At 39.1% G+C, this 18,689-nt stretch overlaps 1 protein-coding gene across 2 annotated transcripts in view; it reads left to right on the top strand.

The window, feature by feature from the left end:
• Positions 1 to 18,689, top strand: part of APBB1IP (amyloid beta precursor protein binding family B member 1 interacting protein) — a 71,010-nt gene that overhangs the window by 23,652 nt on the left and 28,669 nt on the right. The window contains exons 2-7 of one of the 2 annotated variants that reach the window (XM_072412688.1): positions 735 to 806; positions 3,392 to 3,467; positions 4,551 to 4,828; positions 7,013 to 7,084; positions 7,366 to 7,525; positions 8,389 to 8,510. In XM_072412688.1, coding sequence (XP_072268789.1) covers positions 735 to 806; positions 3,392 to 3,467; positions 4,551 to 4,828; positions 7,013 to 7,084; positions 7,366 to 7,525; positions 8,389 to 8,510 — 780 coding nt within the window. Of the gene's footprint in view, positions 1 to 733; positions 807 to 3,391; positions 3,468 to 4,550; positions 4,829 to 7,012; positions 7,085 to 7,365; positions 7,526 to 8,388; positions 8,511 to 18,689 lie in introns of both variants that reach the window. The other variant, XM_072412689.1, reaches the window with a different exon arrangement.

Raw genomic sequence — 18,689 nt, 5'->3', positions numbered from 1 at the left:
TTAGTCAGAACCAGAAAAAAAATACTAGAGCAGGAGTGCCCAACATGTGGATCGCGATCTACCAGTAGATCGCAAAGGCAATGCGAGTAGATCGCGGAGCCCTGCCTTTCAAAGTAAACTCTAGCGTGCACAGGAGTTTTTCAAAAAAGTCACCCCCTAAGTGTGGACACCCCTTCACCAGAGGATCTCCTCTTTTGGCTCCATACACAATAGTAAGGAGCCAGTGAAGTTACACTCTTGATTGCACTGCTGAGGGTTCACATTGTTAGAGGCCTGGGGGGGCTGCGGATGTGAATGTAGGGATCTGATGTAAGGATGGGCTACTGATGTGGGGGACACTCTGAAGTGATATAGGGGACTCTGATCTGAAATTGGGGGTGGTCCAGATGTAGTGGTTGGATTTTAAACAAGCCACATGTTAAGGTGCTTGTCTTAAATGGAAGGGTCCTTGTTAAATTTTGGTACTGGGGCCCATAGATCTATAGCAAGAAGACCATCAGTGGTGCTGAAGAGTTGCCATACAAGAGGGGGCCATAGGACTGTAGCTATGCCTCTGGCTGTCGCTCTTCACCTGCTGACTTAAAGATTTGAAATGTCTTCTAGCATATGCAATGAATTTATACTTACAGCCTTTTATATTATGTAACTGCTTTACAGAGTAAAGAAAGATATATGCTAAATAAACGATTCTAATTAATATACATAATTATAATGGAACAAATGTTCTCTTTCAGATGGAGAAGACCTGTGAAGAAATAGATGAAATGTTTAGTAATCTGCTAGGAGAGATGGACCTCTTAACACAGGTGAGTCATATTATTGCAAAAAAGGACACAAACACAACATGAAGACAATCCCTCATTTATTTTTCATTCATAGGAGCTTCTCCACAAAACTTTCCAGACTGGATAAATATTGACAAAGTGAAGAAATTTCAAAGGAAAGAAATTGGTTCACTTTGTCTGCCTCCCCTCAAATTGTAAGAGTTGGTGTGACATCATTGCAGCTAACTGTAAGGAGCAGCTGTATGCCTGCACCGCCAAAAACAGACAAGAGATTTACTCTCAATTCTGTCCAAATTATTTCAAGGCCTAATCCAAAAGATGTCAACATGTGTTGTTGCTTTTGTATACAAGTGAAAGATTTGAAAACTTTTTTATTCTTGTTGCAAGAACTTCCATGTTTCCAAACCTCTGATTTCAACACATGCTCAATAAAGCAGATGTAAAGAGGAAAGGCCTGTAGAGGACACGGGTGTGGCTTCCATGGTTTAATCTGAGGTAGCTTGCAAAGAGCAGGTAAAAATAACTTTCAGTTATTAGCCAACCAAGGCCCTAATCTAGCCAATGACTATAGGGGTGCTCATGTACAAATTTTAGAAAATAAATAGAAAAAGTGCTATACCTGGGGAAATTGTAAGATATTCTTTTTTTCTTTGACAACTTAAGGCCCATTTGGACATTTCTGTTGTGTATGTTTTTCCATATATTGAAGTGTGTTGATGTGTAGTCGGGCAAGGCAGCCATTTCATGTTTAAGAGGTTAACATACAACAACACATTTTTAATGGACCTATAGCGTCTTATATTGGGCCTGATTTATTAAAGTTCCTCAAGTCTGGAGAAGATAAACTATCATGGAAGTGCCTGGGTGATCAAGCAAATCTGAAATTGTTTTCTTAAAAATAATTTCCTATTAGTTTGAAAAAGGTTTTCACTCCCAGACCAGTTACATTCCATGTTTGCAAGACCATCTAAATCTCCTATGATAGTCTATTTTTTCCAATCCTGGGGAGCTTTCTTAAATCAGGCCCATTGTGTTGGCAAGGTGCATTGGGATGACACTCAAAAAGTCTTGCTCACAATGTATTACAGTCAGTTTCTTGGGTAAAAGTTGGTAACTTATGGTAAAAACACAATTATGTAAATATATGCTTAAAATTGACCTTTCATTTTGTTTATTATAGCAAAGGATTGGGTTATTTTGTTAATAACCCTCACTAATACTCTCTTTAAATGCTTATATCAGTTTAGGTCCTTGGAAATACACTGCCTTGACAAAAAAAAAAGTCCCCAAGCTTGTTGGGTCAGTGGTTGTATCAGTTGGACAGGTCTAGGCTTAGCAACCTTATAAACTTAAAAACTATACCCAATTTAACTGACTACCCGATTATACTGAATTACCAATATTTTATATCAATGGATTTTTTCATCCCTGATAACATGAGCATATTTCAAGCTGGCAATCCCAGGATTCATCAGGGATCAAACTGTGAAAGAGTGGTTCAGAGAGCATGAGACATCTTTTTCACATATGGATTGGCCATTACAGAGTTAAGACCTTTATCTGATTGAGAATCTTTGGGATGTGATGGAGAATATGTTACGCAATGGTCCAAGTGGTTCAATGGTTCAGTGAAAACTGAATGCTTCTTTAAGTTGAAATAAATGTTGTAACATTGCATAGGCTTATTGAAATGATACTACAGCAAATGCGTGCAGTAATCAATTCTAAAGGAGGTCCAGCAAAATATTAGAATGTGTGAACTATTTTGAGCAATGTCCTTGGTATTTTCAGGTAAGGCTGGACCTAAACATTCTTCACTTTCCCCAGGAGGCAGTTTTCTGACCTCAGCAGCCAAGTCAGAAAACTGTGACATAGGGTAGGTGGAAGGCCATCAACTCTATTTAGGTTCTGAGATGAGTGTGAAAAATGTTAGGTATCAAAAGATGAAGGAATTCAAATATCAAGACATTAGCCCTGATTTAATAAAGCTCTCCAAGGCTGGAGAAGATACACTTTCATCAGTGAAGCTAGGTTATACAGCAAACCTGGAATGGATCTGGTCCCGGATTCAAAACACTTGCTAGCAAATAGCAAAAGACTTTAAATTCATCCATTTTTTCTAGGTTTGCTGGATCACCCAGCTTCACCAATGAATTTGTATCCTCACCAGCCTTTGAGAGCTTTAATAAATCAACCCCATAATTTCAATGCCCAAGCTGACCAGCATATATACATAAAAGGCCTGATTTATGAAACCTCTCCAAGACTGGATAAGATTATCATGGAAGAACTTTGGTGATCCAGCAAACCTGGAGTATATTTCTACAAACTCATTTGCTATTAGTTGGCAAATGCTTTCATTCGTGGACCAGATCCATTCTAGCCTGTTTTCTCCAATCTTGCATAATTTTATTTTTTTTAATCGGGCCTAATATCTACAAATGTTGAAGGATATGTTAAAGGTCAAATCTCACTGTAAAGTCAAGGGGATAGATTACTGATTGGTTAGGAACACCCAATCCTATTAACTTTCAAAATTCAGGCTAGTGAACTAATTTATGGGATGTTTAAAAGACAATACTGATATTATTTTACTTTTATTACAGAGTTTGGATATGGAATGTCTTCCACCCCCCACAACCTCCAAAGCCAGCACCGACAGCAACCTTTTATTTGGTTTTGGTAAGTATTAGTTACCAATAGTGCATAAAGGTGTTCACGTTGTGAGCCCAATAAATGGATCTTTATGTCACATGCATTCTGCTTGATTTGATTTCCGAAACACTTTCAGAAGAAGACTTAAGTAATACAAATAAACGTTTTTTTTTGTATTTTCATATCTTCATATAAATACAGAGCCTTGAAATAAAACTTTAGAAGAGACACAGTACATCAGAACATCCCTGGGCTATTGAATAGAGACACAGCATGATGGTTCATGGGTGTGTGTTTGTATGGTGGCTTCTGTTCACCCATAGTCTGTTGGGTCAGTACAGTATTGGCCAGCCCCGAGGAATACTGTAGTGTTAGGGACCTTCATCCACAGACAAAAACACAAGAAATGTCTAAATACATGTGCATGGTTCAAGCTGCGCACAACTAAAAAGTGACTGTAGGCTTTTTGACTCCTCAACTTTATACCTGAACATGATAAAAGTAGATTTTAATTGAAACTGCAAAACAATTTGCTTTCAAGGGGAACTATTCAGAATAAACATCTGAGATCTTCCTTTGCTAACTCCATGAATGTCAGTTTGACTTCGGCATGACTACCTAGTGATTCATTGGGCCTGATTTATTAAAGCTCTCCAAGGCTGGAGAGGATACACTTTCATCAGTGAAGCTGAGTGATCCAGCAAACCTGGAATGGATTCCTTCAAAGTCATTTGTTATTTGCTAGCAAATGTTTTGAATCTTGGACCAGATCCATTCCAGGTTTGCTGGATTACTCAAGTTCACTGATGAAAGTCTATCCTCTCCAGCCTTGGAGAGCTTTAATAAATCAGGCCCATTGACCTGAATCTGAACTTCTCTTCCTCCCTAGTCCTTGGTTTAGCTCTTTGTAACCTTATGGGCTTTATCACCCTAGGCTCTCTGTAAGCAGAATCAAAGCTGAGCAAAGTAGGTGGAGGTTAAGGGAGATCTGATGGAAGAGGTCTGAAATGACAGCAACCCAAATAAACACAACACAAGTGCACTTATAAGCCAAAAACACCCTTGACAGTATGTTCAATAATATACCAGATTCTATGTTCCTCTATGCAGAATCGCTGAACACTCTAGAAGACAATGACCTGGATGCCTTAATGGCTGAACTTGTGGCTGACTGCAAAGATGCTGAAATGAAAGTAAACAATCAAACTAACCCCAGCATGGCTTTAGCCTCCAATGTAGCCACCTTTGCATATGATATTCCTGATTTTACACATGATCTGCCCACTGGTTCCACAGATGACCTATCCTACCTACCACCACCACCTCCTAGTGAATGGGAAATGGACCTCCCACCTCCACCACCTGATCCTGAGATGTCAGAAGAAAAGGTACCAACAAGTCCAAAGTCTTTTTGCCGAAAGGAATACACTTTCTAACAAAGTCAGGAGTTATAAATTTGCAAAGTGAAAAGCTATTTATGTTCATTTGATTGTGGGAAATGTTCCATGCATTTTGATGCTATAGAAGGAAATGAAGGTTGTTTAGTACAACATTCTTCTTCTGTGAATCCTGGACAGCAAATCAATCATTATATACAATGCAGTTCATCCAACTGCAAACTCTTTCTCATCAGCAGTTAGAAACAAAACACATTACCAATGGTATGATGATCATTGCCAAATTCAGCAGCAAGGATCATATCTTTGGCTACCTTCAATTGATCTATCAGCACCCCCAGCCTCAATAGGTATAGGTGTGCACACTCTGATCTGAGCATGTATATTTGTGAACCAGTCAGATAAAAAAGAAAACCATTAGTGGTTTGATTATTTATAGCTAGCTGAATGATAATGGCCCATTTTATCCTGTGTTAGCATGCTTTGACCTTTTTCTGATCTACATTTCTCTTGCTTCGAGTGACTTTTGCATGCCCATAGACTTGCAAAACCCATTTAGTGTGAACAAAAACCCAACGATAGAGACATGGAAATTTGTAAATTTGCAAGCAGTAAGTGTCAGACAATATGTGTGTTTATAGGTTAAATGCATATTGACCTCTCCATCTAAAAATGCTACTTATTTGGCAATGCTGACCATTTTAAAATTAATTGGATTAATGAACTTCTGTCTTCTTTCTGATTGCTCAGAATGAATTGTGAATGTGGTTCAAGTCAGTGAAACCATTGCGTATGCCAGCTAGTAAATTAACAATTTAAGTAGGACTTCTCATGTTCCCCATGACATATTTGCATTTTTCTAAGGTTAGCAGGTAAAGCAGACCTTTTTTTGCTAAAAGTAGTATAAATATGAAGCTTTACTGTCATATGATACAGACACCATGCAATAATAGAACATGTTCTTCAGCCCATCTTCTGTCCCCTTCATTGGACCTGATTTAGTAAAGCTCTCCAGGACTGGAGATAATAGATTATAATGGGAAAACCTGGATGATCTTGGAAACCTGGAATAGATTTATTAAAATCAATATGCTGTTAGTTGACAAATGTTTTCAATACTGAGCTAGATCCACTCTAGCTTTGCTAGATCACCCAGGTTTCCCTATGACAGTCTATCTTCTCCAGTGTGTGAGATTTTTCATAAATCAGGCCCATTGTGTTAGCATATGTAGATCTGCAACTGATATTATATATGACCCCTATAAATGTAATCCTGAATTGAACCTATCCAAAGCTTTCAAAAAGTTGCCCAAAGCCCTAAATCTAGAGAGCTGGAGAAGCCAATCTAGTGCAGAAAAGAACTAAGGCTTTCCCTTCCTTTGTAATTTCTGCATCAATTAAGAAAAAACAGGGACCTACTAGAAATGATGCATGTACAGCCATACTATTGTAAATATTATAGGTGACTTATTTTTAGGTATCGTGCATTATATAAATTACTTGTTCAACTTTGGCCTATTTTGATTGTTTTGCACAATTGCATAACATTTCTCACAAAAAGAGAACTGAAACAATATTTGTAGCAACCTTCATTCAGGAAGTTTTCAGTTTAGTAACTGAATTTTTTTCAGATTTAAAAAAGGCGAGCAAACAACTTTTACTTGCTATTTTATAATAAGTCCACAAGTCAACAGGTCTGAAAGAGGTTCAGCTCAGTTTTCACTACAAAGTTTGTCAGGATTATGTAATTTACAGTTACTTCAACTGGAGGACATTCAAAGTATGGACTGAACAGATGTAGGACCCGTGTGAACTTGGCATTGGTGGAGCGATTTGGGAGGGTGTTGGAACACTGACTGATAACACATTTTGCAATATTTTTGAAAAGTTAAAAATAATTTATCATAACCATAATCCCTGTTTCAAAGAAGCTATGAGAATTTCACATAAGCTTTAAAACTATAGTCGTCTATCTTTAGACATCATGCAGAAGATCAGCTCACTGTTACACAATGGTTGGGCTGGTGGTCATAAGGCAGATTGACTTTGATAGATACAAAAATAGGTAGCCCCTAAATTAAAGGGTTTATAAACATATCATGTATGTGTTTACATACCTTTATTACTTTTTTAATTCCTAAGAAATAAAATGTCTCTAACCAATATCTCTTGTAGGATGAGTCTAAAGACAAAGTGGACCAAATCAAGCTGGCCTTGGACAAAATGAAGGAAGCCAAAGTAAAAAAGGTGAGATGTGAAAACAGTATTCTATCTTCTGGTATTAGGTTTGGAAAGGTATTGTAGATGATTAAACATAAAAACAGCAATATACTTCATTTCCATGTGGCAATCAAATACTTTTAGAAATCTGTATGCTGATGATTGGCCTTTATGGTTCAGTTCTATATTAGCTATGTGCCTAGAGAGGGATTTGGCTGGGCTAGCCTAAAACAAACATTGTACTGATATGGTTTTGCAGCTAAAAAAAAATAAGTTTAATGTGAAGTATCACTTTTTTTGGCTGACAGCTAATTGTTAAGATACACATGACTGATAACAGCACAAAGACCTTGATGGTGGACGAGCGTCAAACAGTCCGTGACATCCTGGACAACCTTTTTGAGAAAACCCACTGTGACTGCTCCATCGAGTGGTGTCTGTATGAAGAAAATCCAGAGCTGCAGATTGGTAAGCATAGCTGTATTCAGAGATTCTATAGGCATTTACCCCCAATGCATCAACAATTCACCAGCTAAATATCTAAAAAAAGCCTTTGATTAAATCTGAACTCCATGCAGACATAGAGATCCCTATTTATTCCGACTAGCTATGCATATATTGCTAATATAGGCACACACACTTGCCTTCATATTAGCTTACTATATACCCTTATACAGTGGGACCTAACACTAGGGACAGGCTTAGAGCATCATCAGTGTGGCAATGGTTCAGTATTCTCCATGCAGCATAGTGGGGGCCAATTGGTGAACCAAAGACTTGAGTAAAGCAAGGTCACTGATTTGGCAGTGTTAACACTGATTTCCTAATTGCTGGGTGTTATGTCATCATTATATACTTATTCAGTTTGGGGAAATCCTGATAATTGATTACTGAAATATTTGCAATGCTTGAGCTCTTACCATCTTGGCTTTAAATTATAATCTATACTTCTACAAGAAACACAAATATATTTATAAAAACTTTACATTACTCTAGTAACAGGAAAAAAAATATTGCTTTTGAATCCTTTTTGCTGAAAGCATCAATTAAAGATAGCTTTCTGACTCACTGACCTATAACAAGTATTCAAATCATTAATTAGGAATATTTTTAGCTTAACATATTGCGTGCAAGTTCCAAGCCTTTTGGTAAATTTAAAAAAAGGATTGCAACTTCCCCAAGTGTTCTGCATTTCTGAGCAGAATCCAAAGGATTTGCATGAGTGTAAGCTAGCATTTACTGCAGTTGGGCAGTGACACCTCACCTGAAGACAAGTTCTCCTGAATTGGTTATAGTATAGAACTTTTATGGACTATTCTTCTTTTCTTCAGAGAGATTCTTTGAAGACCATGAAAACATAGTGGAAATCCTATCAGTCTGGACAAGAGACAGTGAGAACAAAATTCGCTTCTTGAAGAAAAATGAAAAATATGCAGTTTTTAAGAATCCTCAGGTGAGTTTGTAGAATGATAAGTTTGGTGAGTTTGTAGAATAATAGGTTTCTATGCAGAATAATGCATAATAAAGGACATTTCAAAGAAATATATAATATGAAATCAATCAATACATTTATCATAAAGCATGTTAACATGATAAAGAATTACAATATCAATTCTATAACCCCCATAGCCCCCCAATTTGCTAAATTAGCCAAATTAGACCCTTCCAGCTGCTCACTTATCACCATCAATGGTGTCACCTTCTTGCTTTGTCTACATCCCAGCTGGTAAAAATGTAGTGCCGGGCTGCCTGTACCCCCCCTAAACTTGGATGGGACATACTGGAGGAGCAACAAATCGTTGTACACTGGTGCTTTCACCCATGACTAGGCTTATTAATACTACAAGTGGACTGTAAGAATTTTCACACAACTTTTTGTGATGCACCTGGAGTTTATTTAGTTATTATAAATTTTAAAATGTATTGGACTTTAATGTTTGAAACTGAAGTATAATTTGTTATTATTTTTCTTTCTCTGAATCATACCACCATAAATATTCTAATGAGTGTTTTAAAACCAACCTTCCATTTTCACTTTACCTGATAAATAAGGCCCATTTTAGGTCTCTCTGTCTCTTACTGCCATGTATGATGGTAGGAACGGCTTGGTGCATGCTGTACATAGCTTACTGAAAACATCACAGCACCCTATATCATTATTCCTATCAGCCCTGGACTAAAGGTCATTTTCAGAACTCCAGTGATTCACATCGTGGACTCAGCCATGGCCCCATCTTCTCCTAGGGGAGGTTGGAAATCATTTTTTGCATATGGGTGTAGCCATAGCTCCAGCAAATAACAGTTTGGCCACGCCATTGTGGTTTGAAGATTTGTACCACAGCCACATGCAAGCCTTGTTGTCTGTGGTTTGCCTCTCCTGGCCTCACCGCAACAGTTTGCTGTCCACCCATGGGCCACATGTTTTATACCTTGAGCCCGAAAGAGTCCCAACCCAAAAAGGTCTTGATGGTGGGAAATCAACTTGTGGGAGTGGGTGTGGGTGTTCTTTGGGTTCATTTGCTTGTGGACTACCCCAGATAATGCCAACACAATGCTGAGTCTTCATGATTGAAAAAAACAAAATTTAATATTGAACCAAGGCATGGATGATGCTTGTCGTCATTTAGCCAAAAAATGAGACAGTCTCTGTCTGACTTGCTGTGGCATCTAATGTACACTATGAGGAGTTCTGTGTTGCATTTTCAGTACAATAGAGGAGTCTGTACAACTGTGCAAACCTGAAGGAAAGGTATAAGTTCAGCTTAAATATTGGTGTGTATCTAACAGGAGCAAACTTTCATCACTCATTAGTACAGGAAAACCAGTTCATGTGAAAGCAGAGATGATAAACTTTACATTTAGATGATGGAGTAATGAAATACTAATTGTAATCCAATTTACTACACAGAAGCATCTGGGTGCATACATTTCCATTCACTTAATTTACATAAAGATGTGACCTTTACACAGATACAACACATGGGGCTTTTAAACTCAGATCAGCAAAAGAAGAAATAACAGGCTTGTGATAAGCATATGGAAAACGTTACAATTATGGAAAAGTGGCCACCAACTGTGCAGAAGCAATGACATGCTGGGAATACTCTGAACTGCATCAACTTTGCAAAGTTCCTGATCAGGTGCTCAGTACAGACAGATAAAAAAGTGTTAAAAAATGCTCAGGGATAGACAATACAAAAATGTATTCTGTTTTCTGTTATGATAGGATAAGAACATTACTAGCTTAACAAATGTTTGGTGTCGATGGGTGATTCTGCCCAGGTTCGATTCTCCAAAGGTTGGAGAATCTTTTTCAAAATTCCACAAACTTAGAGGCAAATTCAATCAAAGTCTATTTAGGGCAATTATTGCTAAAGTAAAACTAATCCTAAAAAAGATTGTGAGCAGGTTATGTCTCTTTTGTAATATAATAATTCCCCTGACTATTCACAATTTTTTAACTCTACTCACCACTTTTCACTCTGTTGCTGGCATCTTCACTTAATTCTTTTCCAGATTTAGAATTTTTAGCCATCTTCATTGGCCAGGACATTACAAAACTCCCTCACATGCACACGGGAGTTCATTCATTCTGTCAGATATGGCAGTATTGTACTGAGCTAGGCATGCTCTGGTCACTGTATATCATATAGGGCATAGCATACAGGCAGTCAAGTTTGATTAATTACAAAAGAGACATCACATTTCTCTTCTGCAACAATGAACTTGTCTGCTTGCAATTTTTTTTAAAAAATAGGTTTAATTCAGGTTTTGATTGCCCAAAGAGGACCAAGAATGGTTTGGGTCCTAACTGACCCTAAATACTCTCAGTGCAGCTTTCCAAATCCAGGTTCCAAGACACACACAAATTCTTAACTCTCCAAGATTGCAGAAGATAAACTTTAATGGGAGAACCTGGGTAATCCAGCAAACCTGAAATGGATCTCGCCCAGCGCTAAAAACATTTCCTAACAAATATCAGACTACTTTTAATGAATCCAGTTCAGATTTTCTGAATCACCCAGGTTCTCCTATGATAGCCTACCTTCAGTTTTGGAGAGCTTCAAAAAATCAGGCTGCTCTGTACCCCCCTCCCATTTAAAATCCAAAGGCTGGCTTTATAAGAAGCCTACTTATTAGTCCTCCTAGGCCTTGTGACCTTTAAAAATCACTCGGGCAAATCTACACCTAAAAGATCATAGACTAAGAAGCCTTAAAAGGTCGGGGCACAAGGAGTAATATCTAATTTACAGATAGAGCTTGGTGTGCAGATTTAGGCTCTAATCTCCTTTAGAAATGTTTCAACACTAAGGCCTTTATTTTTAAAGCAGGGAATCAAACATTTCCTTGTGGGAATATTCCGGGTCCATGTGTTTCAATGGCAGTAATTGATTCCCGCTAAGGAATGTCTAAGGGAATGTCAGATTCCCTGTTTTTTAAATAGAGCTCTAAGGTATATCTCCTAATTTCCAACTGAAGGTTTAAAAGTGTTCTTGATCCTGTTTGTGCATTTTGGCATTTCATGATGTAAACTAAACAACAAAAAATATTGGGTATACAGATCTGGAAACTTATACGTATTGATATTTAACCAACAAATTCATAGAACCACTGAGAGATGTAACAAAATGTCATGTGGTTTAAAGCTGAACTCCAGCTAAACTAGTTTTCTTCCTATTCAAAGTGAGTCCCATCATAAAATAACCTATTTCTGGACTTGTAGACTACTAGTGTCATCAGCTCCATCCTAACTGTCCACAACTCCAAATACCATTCATACCAGGAAAGATTGTGTTTGGGAGGTCTGCATTTAATGTATTGCATTTAAAAGTGACCCGAAGCACTCATCGCCTTCACCAGGAGACAAAGGAAAAATTAATAGATAACAGAAGTTCCAATGATTGCATGTGTGTGATTTGTAGTGTAATGCAATGGTTTTAGTAAAAGACAAGCAGGAAGGAATGTATGCAAAATTAAATATGACTTCATCATCACTAACTATGACTTTCTCATTGCCAAACCTTCTTTCGATGTATAGAATGAGAAAAGTTTCCTACATTTTAATATACAAATGCTCATTTACTGTAGAGAAGATAATTTCAGACTTTCTTTAAAATACTGTAAACCAGGTCAAAATGTATGTAAAAGAAGTATTAGGAGTGTATTAGTAAATGTGGCAAACATCTGTTATTCTCATTGTACTGACACTTATTCAATAGAAAGTTTAGGGAATATTTAGTATAAGCAAGTATTTAAATAGCACTGACATATTAGGCAGCACTTTACAAAGTCCGTAGTCATGTCACTAACTGTCCCTAAAAGGGGCTCACAATCTAATGTCCCTACCAAAGTCATATGTCATAATCTAGTCTAACTGCACATTTTTTGGGATGTGGGAGGAAACACACACAGACACAGGAAGAACATAAAAACTTCTTGCAGATTGTATCCCTAATCAAATTCAAACCTCGGGCAGCATGGTGGCTTGGTGATTAGCATGTCAGCCCTTGCAGCTACAGATTCTTGCTTGCAGATACAGAACAGTAATACATTTTTAACCTGTTTAATGGGTAAAGTCAGTTTTGTATTGTAGAGTATAGAAATAATAGAAATATTATATCCCTAATAGTATTATAACCCCTAAATGGCAGCTCTGTGGCTCAGAGGTTAGCACTCCGACCTTTCCAGTGCTAGGTCCCAGGTTCAAATCCCAACCAGGTTCTCCCCATGTCTCTGTGGGTTTCCTCCCACATCCCAAAAACATGCAGATAGGCTAACTGGCTTCCCCCTAAATTGACTTTAGACTGTGTTAATGACATATGACTATGGTAGGGACATTAGATTGTGAGTTCCTTTGAGGGAGAGTTAGTAACATGACTATAGACTTTATACAGCACTGCATAATATGATGGTGCTTTATAAATACTCGGTAATATTAATAGTGCTGCAAAGGAGAGCGTGCTATCCACAGTGATTGTAGAAGCTTCCAATCTGGTATACATTCCAAAATAAGGGATGTATATTAGGTCACAAATTTCATTTGTGAGCTAGTTAATTTGACAGATTTGGAGGGATTGTGGTGGAAAGAACATCACCCAAAAGAATCTTGCACAAAAAGGCCATTTACAAACCTTGTGTGCACAGGGGCCATGATGGGAAACAAAGCAAGGAAAGAGTAGTAAACATTTAGCACCACGAAAACATGTGGCATAAAGAAACTGGAATTCACCTCTGGGTACCTATAGATGTGTTTTAAATATAAACTGCCCCCATAGTACAATCTGCCTGCAGAACTGAGCAATGCCACCATTCCTGCAGTTAGTATGCTGCAGTCCGATGTCTCATTAACAGAACAAATAATTTAAAATATAAGTATGTTGAATCTAAAGCAACAATAAACTCAGTGGGAAGACTAAATAAACAATTGTCTGCTTATGATTAATGCCACGTGTGCCGTCCAGGGTTGTATAGTAAGGAATTTGAACAATATTCTACATTAAAATCAGACATATACAAGGCAAATAAACAGCATCAAAGATTGCTCATTTCATGTTGGCGCAGAGATAATTTGGCACATTATAAACAGAAGCAAAATATTAAGACAAGACATTTTTGCATAATATTATCCCTGCCACTTGTTTTATTGTGATAGAATAATATTTGTCACATTATGCATTTCACTAAAGATTTAGGGATAAGTTAAGGTTCAGGGTCAGGGGAAAACTAAAAGCCAGCTTTATGGTTTTGGGTATAGGCTAATATGTCAGTTTAAAGTTCAAGTTGTGATTAAAGGACTGGAACGTGACAGTTAGTATTTTAAATGTAACTAAATTGTGATTTGCAGTTATCTGCTCAGATAGGGGTTGTGTTTCCACTGTGGAAACTGCCAGTCAGTGGTGCTCTGAGACCGCATGTGCTAGCCTTTCTATGCAATACGTGGAATTATTTGCAAATCTGCAGGACCGTATTGCCCATGGCTCTGCAGAAGCACCTGCATACTGTAATTTGCCTTTGACCTGTACAGATCTCAAATTTGGAGTGTACAGCACACAGGGATGATTATTCTGGGTTTTCTGTGTCCCATGACAAAGCCAAGATAGGAGCCCTGGAGAAATTCCCTCTGAAGATTTTTGAAGAAGGAGTTTAAAAAGGAAGAGATTCTAGATGGGGCAAGGCATTAAGTGAACTTGTGAAATTGTGACTGAGAAAATTGCATGTTTATTGTCACAACTGCCTTAACAACTGTTTGTTATCCACATATTGATGTTATCGCCTTTTTATCTCTTTGTAGTTCTCTTCATTGGCTTCCATTTCACCTTAGAATCAAAGCTCCTGTGCTTGCCTAATCCTTTGTGTTACTGTCTGTATCTGTCATTTTACAACCTATTTAATGTATAGCGCAATATGTTGGTGCTTCATAAATCCTGTTTATTAATAATATTATTATTATTTGAGACCCAAATATTTATAAAAAAAAAACAAAATCTGCTGCATATAGTAATGATTTACCATTGCCTATATCTCTATGACATATAGAGAAGCAATGTAAAAAGTCCTAAAACATAAAATACCCTGGATGGGATAAAGAGCCCTAATATGTCCATATTATAGAAGCGGTTTGGGCATACTAGAGAAAGGGGTTTAAGTGAACCTGTGCCTAAATATACAGACTTCTTCAGCTGCACATAGCACCGAACAATACTATAAAACTTCAGTTCTTTTTTCTAGGAATGAAATAGAAATTGAACTTACATTATTGGTATAGTTTAAGAATTACCCTAAGGTATAACACACAATCCCTTAAGGATGTCTATAATTTATTAGCAGGTAAACAGCAACTGTTCCGGTCTTAACCTGCAAGACTCAATACTTAGCACTCTTGGTTTACAGCACTAGGGTCCCAGGTTATATTCATAAAATTATCTGTAGGGGGTTTGTACGTTCTTTCTTTCTTTCTTTGAATACGTTTTATCTGGGCACTCCTAACAGACTGACCTAAGCCTGAATTGTTCTCCACCTCTGAACTGAACCTCCACCACTCCTTCCACACTGCTGAATACGCCAGCCAAGTTGCTGGACTCACAGAACGCTGTATCATACCCGCTACTATTCCAAGGAAATCCTTCAAAGCTCGGGACCCCTTGACTCTCCAACCCTGGGTCCAGCTGCCGGAAACGATCCCACTGAAACTGAGACAAAGAATCAGCAATAGTGTTAACAGTTTCTGGGATATGCACACACAGCAATGTTCCAACGCAGACAACGAAAAACCAACTTAACAAACCAAAGCTCCGGCAGGAAAGATGCTGAATAAGCGTTCACTTGTACCACTCCCAAGTTGTCGCAGCAAAATCAAATCCGCCTATTAGCCAACTCCTTATCCCATAACTCCAGCGCCATCACTTTGGGAAACATATCTAGAGCCACCAAATTGGAAACCAACCCCGCCTCCTTCCACGACGCTGGCCACTTCTTAGCACTCCATTTTTCTTGCCAAAAGAACCTCGACTTTCCAGCTGCATCGGTAGACAGTTCTAAATCCACATTAAAAACCTGTCCCTCCATCCAAACCAACCGCCAATTGTATTCCACCAGAAACCACTTCCAAACCTCTAAATCTTCCTCAAAAACATTCCCTCCCACAACTCAACTTACCTAAGAGCGACTGAAGTTCCCTTAAGGTAATCCTCCTCTGGTCAGCGGTACTGACCACCTCCTTACGGAGAACCTCCAACTTATCCTCCGGCAACTGACACTCCATCGCCATGGTATCAATTGTTATACCCAAAAGACCAACACTGTCGTCGGCCTTTCCGATTTATCCTTTGCTAAAGGAACCCCAAACTTGTCCACCAAAAATTCAAACATTGCCACCCTACACACAGCCGTCCCAGGCGGCCCAATGAACAGAAAGTTATCCAAGTAATGAATGACTGAAGCCATCCTAGCCACCTCCCGCACGCATCTTTTAAAAACGTACTAAACGTTTCGAATAAAGCACAGGACAAAGAGCACTATATAATATAAAAGCTCCACATAAAAGGCACCTTCAAAAAGTACAACCTAAGAATCTCTGACTATCCAAATGAACAGTCAGTAACCGAAAGGCCGCCTCTATGTCCGCTTTTGCCAACAAAGCCCCCCTACCGTACTTTCGACCCCATTTCAGAGTGCTGTCAAATGACGTGTAAGACACTGAAGAGAGCTGCGGGTCAATTGCCTCGTTCAAGGAGGCTCCGGTCGGAAAGGACAAATGATGAATGAGCTGAAATTTTTTCAGCTCCGTCTTGGGCACCACCCCTAAAGGCAAAACCACCAAACCTTCTGACAGCAGTGCCAAAAACAGGCCTCCCATCCTACCTAGTCCCACCTCCTCAACTTCTCCTTCACAACCTCAGGGTGCATTCTAGCAGACTTTAGATTCCTCGCCAAAGGGGGAGGCTCCTTCAGTGAGAAAAGAATCAGAAAACCCGTCCTCCAGCAACATAGCCACCGCCCTGTCTGGATACTTACTTAGGAACGGCCACATTGGACCTACCTTCACTGGCGTCATCCCTCTTTCCAGCTTGCCCCCACATTTTGCACACTCATGCTTGAAGTGACAGGCATGGCCAAACTTGCAGCCCCCCTTATTGAACGGCCAACACACACCTTTTTTACAGAAGATCAAGGCTCAAAAAGGTGACGGACCTCTAATCCCCCCTAAATAAGGCTGCATGGCTCCACTCCTAACCGGCGTCATCAGCTTCATCCACAGACCAATGTCCTTTTGATTCCACTGGATAGAAGGATGAAAGGCCTTACGCTGTCTAAATTGCTCATCATATCTCAGCCAAACCACACCCCCGTACACCCTATGGACTTCGCTAATGGTGTCCAAATAACAAAACAGAGCAGAACAGTGCCCTGGTTCCTTTTCCCCCAGTACACTCGCAAATATCGCAAACGCTTGCAACCAATTAGCAAACGCGCGCTGAATCAGCCGGTTCTGATGGGACTCCTCCTCCTTCCTCTACTCACCTGGCGACCTATACAAATTAAATTGTTCCAACGGCAGCAAGGCAAAGATATCTACAAACTCACCTTTCCAAATTTGCTCCCTCGTCTCCTACCGCAGGTGTGCTCCTAATGGACTCTTAAAGCATACGTAAACCTCCCCTTTTGCTACGTCACCTAGGTTACCTTGCAGCGAAACGCTCAGATTGCCCTCCTGTTGAAACGGTCCGTGCTTCTATCAATTCTACCTCTGCCGCCTTGTCCCCCACCCTCCTTCCCCTAAACACTCCCCTATAGCCCCTTCCCCTCCCACTTTGCAACAGAGACCCCTTGCAAAATTGAACCTCCCCCACTAGGTCCCACTCCCACCCATACCTCCCCCCTCGCTGGCCCCTGCTCAACCTCCAGCAACACCACCCGCAAAGCCTCCAACACATCCAAATTTTTTCACTCTCCCCATCCTGCTGCAAAATGATCCTCCTCTTCCGTCCCACCCCCCCCTCCTTTCAATTCTAACGACCTCCCCTCCAATCCTCATTGCACTTATTCCTTTCACTGCCTGCTCCCTATGGCCTTCCAGTCATGAAGGCCTTCGACTAGCCCTCTCTGCGTTCCCTTTATTTTGGGTAAAATGGCATTATCATGTACTAAACCCAATGGTGCGGAGAAGTGAAACGAAAATTCACTTAGCAGAATAAGTCTTTGGTAGTTGTCTAGAGAGATGGAAAAGTCATGGCGGCTTGGTGGATAGTTACTAGTACAGTACTAGGGTTCCAGGTTTGAATCTCAGCCAGAAGTCTTCATATTCTCACTTTGTTTGTATGGGTTTCTTCACACAATCAGAAAATATACTGGTAGGTTAAACGCATTCCACCTAAAATTGAATATGAACAATTTTATGGGCATTAGATTGAGATTACCTTTCACTAACAGTCGATTGCTTAAATATGGACTCTGTAAAGTGATGTTTAATATGCTGAAACTATATAACTTCATGATGACAATAACATTAAAAACTCAGACCGTATTCAAAAAGCATTTAAAGTCTCTGTTTATCATTCAATGCACATGTACCGGGTCGAAAACTTTTCTAATCGAAGTTGAAACTTCTTACATGATCTGGGCCGTTTTTTTTTTCGTTTTTATACACCCTACTCGTTTAAAACGCCTTATAATATAAACTGTGATGTCATTTGAAGAGTTTTTTGGAAAAACTGGGCTCTTTTTTTTGGCAGGTGAAACTGTGTATTTTATTGGTCCAAATGTACATAGCTTTTCTTACCTACTCAATTCAGCCTCAAGGTGTGAAGACAGAATGCTTTCTGTAAGCTCCAATTATTATTATTATTATTAGACAGTACATTTATAGCGCCAACATATTAGGCAGCACTTTACATACATTGTCATATCTCTAGCTGTCTCTCAAAGGAGCTCACATTCTAAATGTGTTTGATGCTTACACAGAGAAAAGAACTGCCTTGCTACCTCTGTGTGACAGAATGGGGTTCCTGAGAAGCAAAAACCTAAACACCAGTGCTGTGAAGAGTAAGGAAGTTTGGAGATTCACACGATCCCCTATATACATTGATACTTGGTATTTATCTTCAATCCTGGAGACCATATGGAGCCAAGCGAA

This window comes from Pyxicephalus adspersus, chromosome 5, assembly GCF_032062135.1.
Source record: "Pyxicephalus adspersus chromosome 5, UCB_Pads_2.0, whole genome shotgun sequence".
Lineage (NCBI taxonomy): Eukaryota > Metazoa > Chordata > Amphibia > Anura > Pyxicephalidae > Pyxicephalus > Pyxicephalus adspersus.
This window is presented reverse-complemented; position numbering and strand designations above follow the sequence as displayed.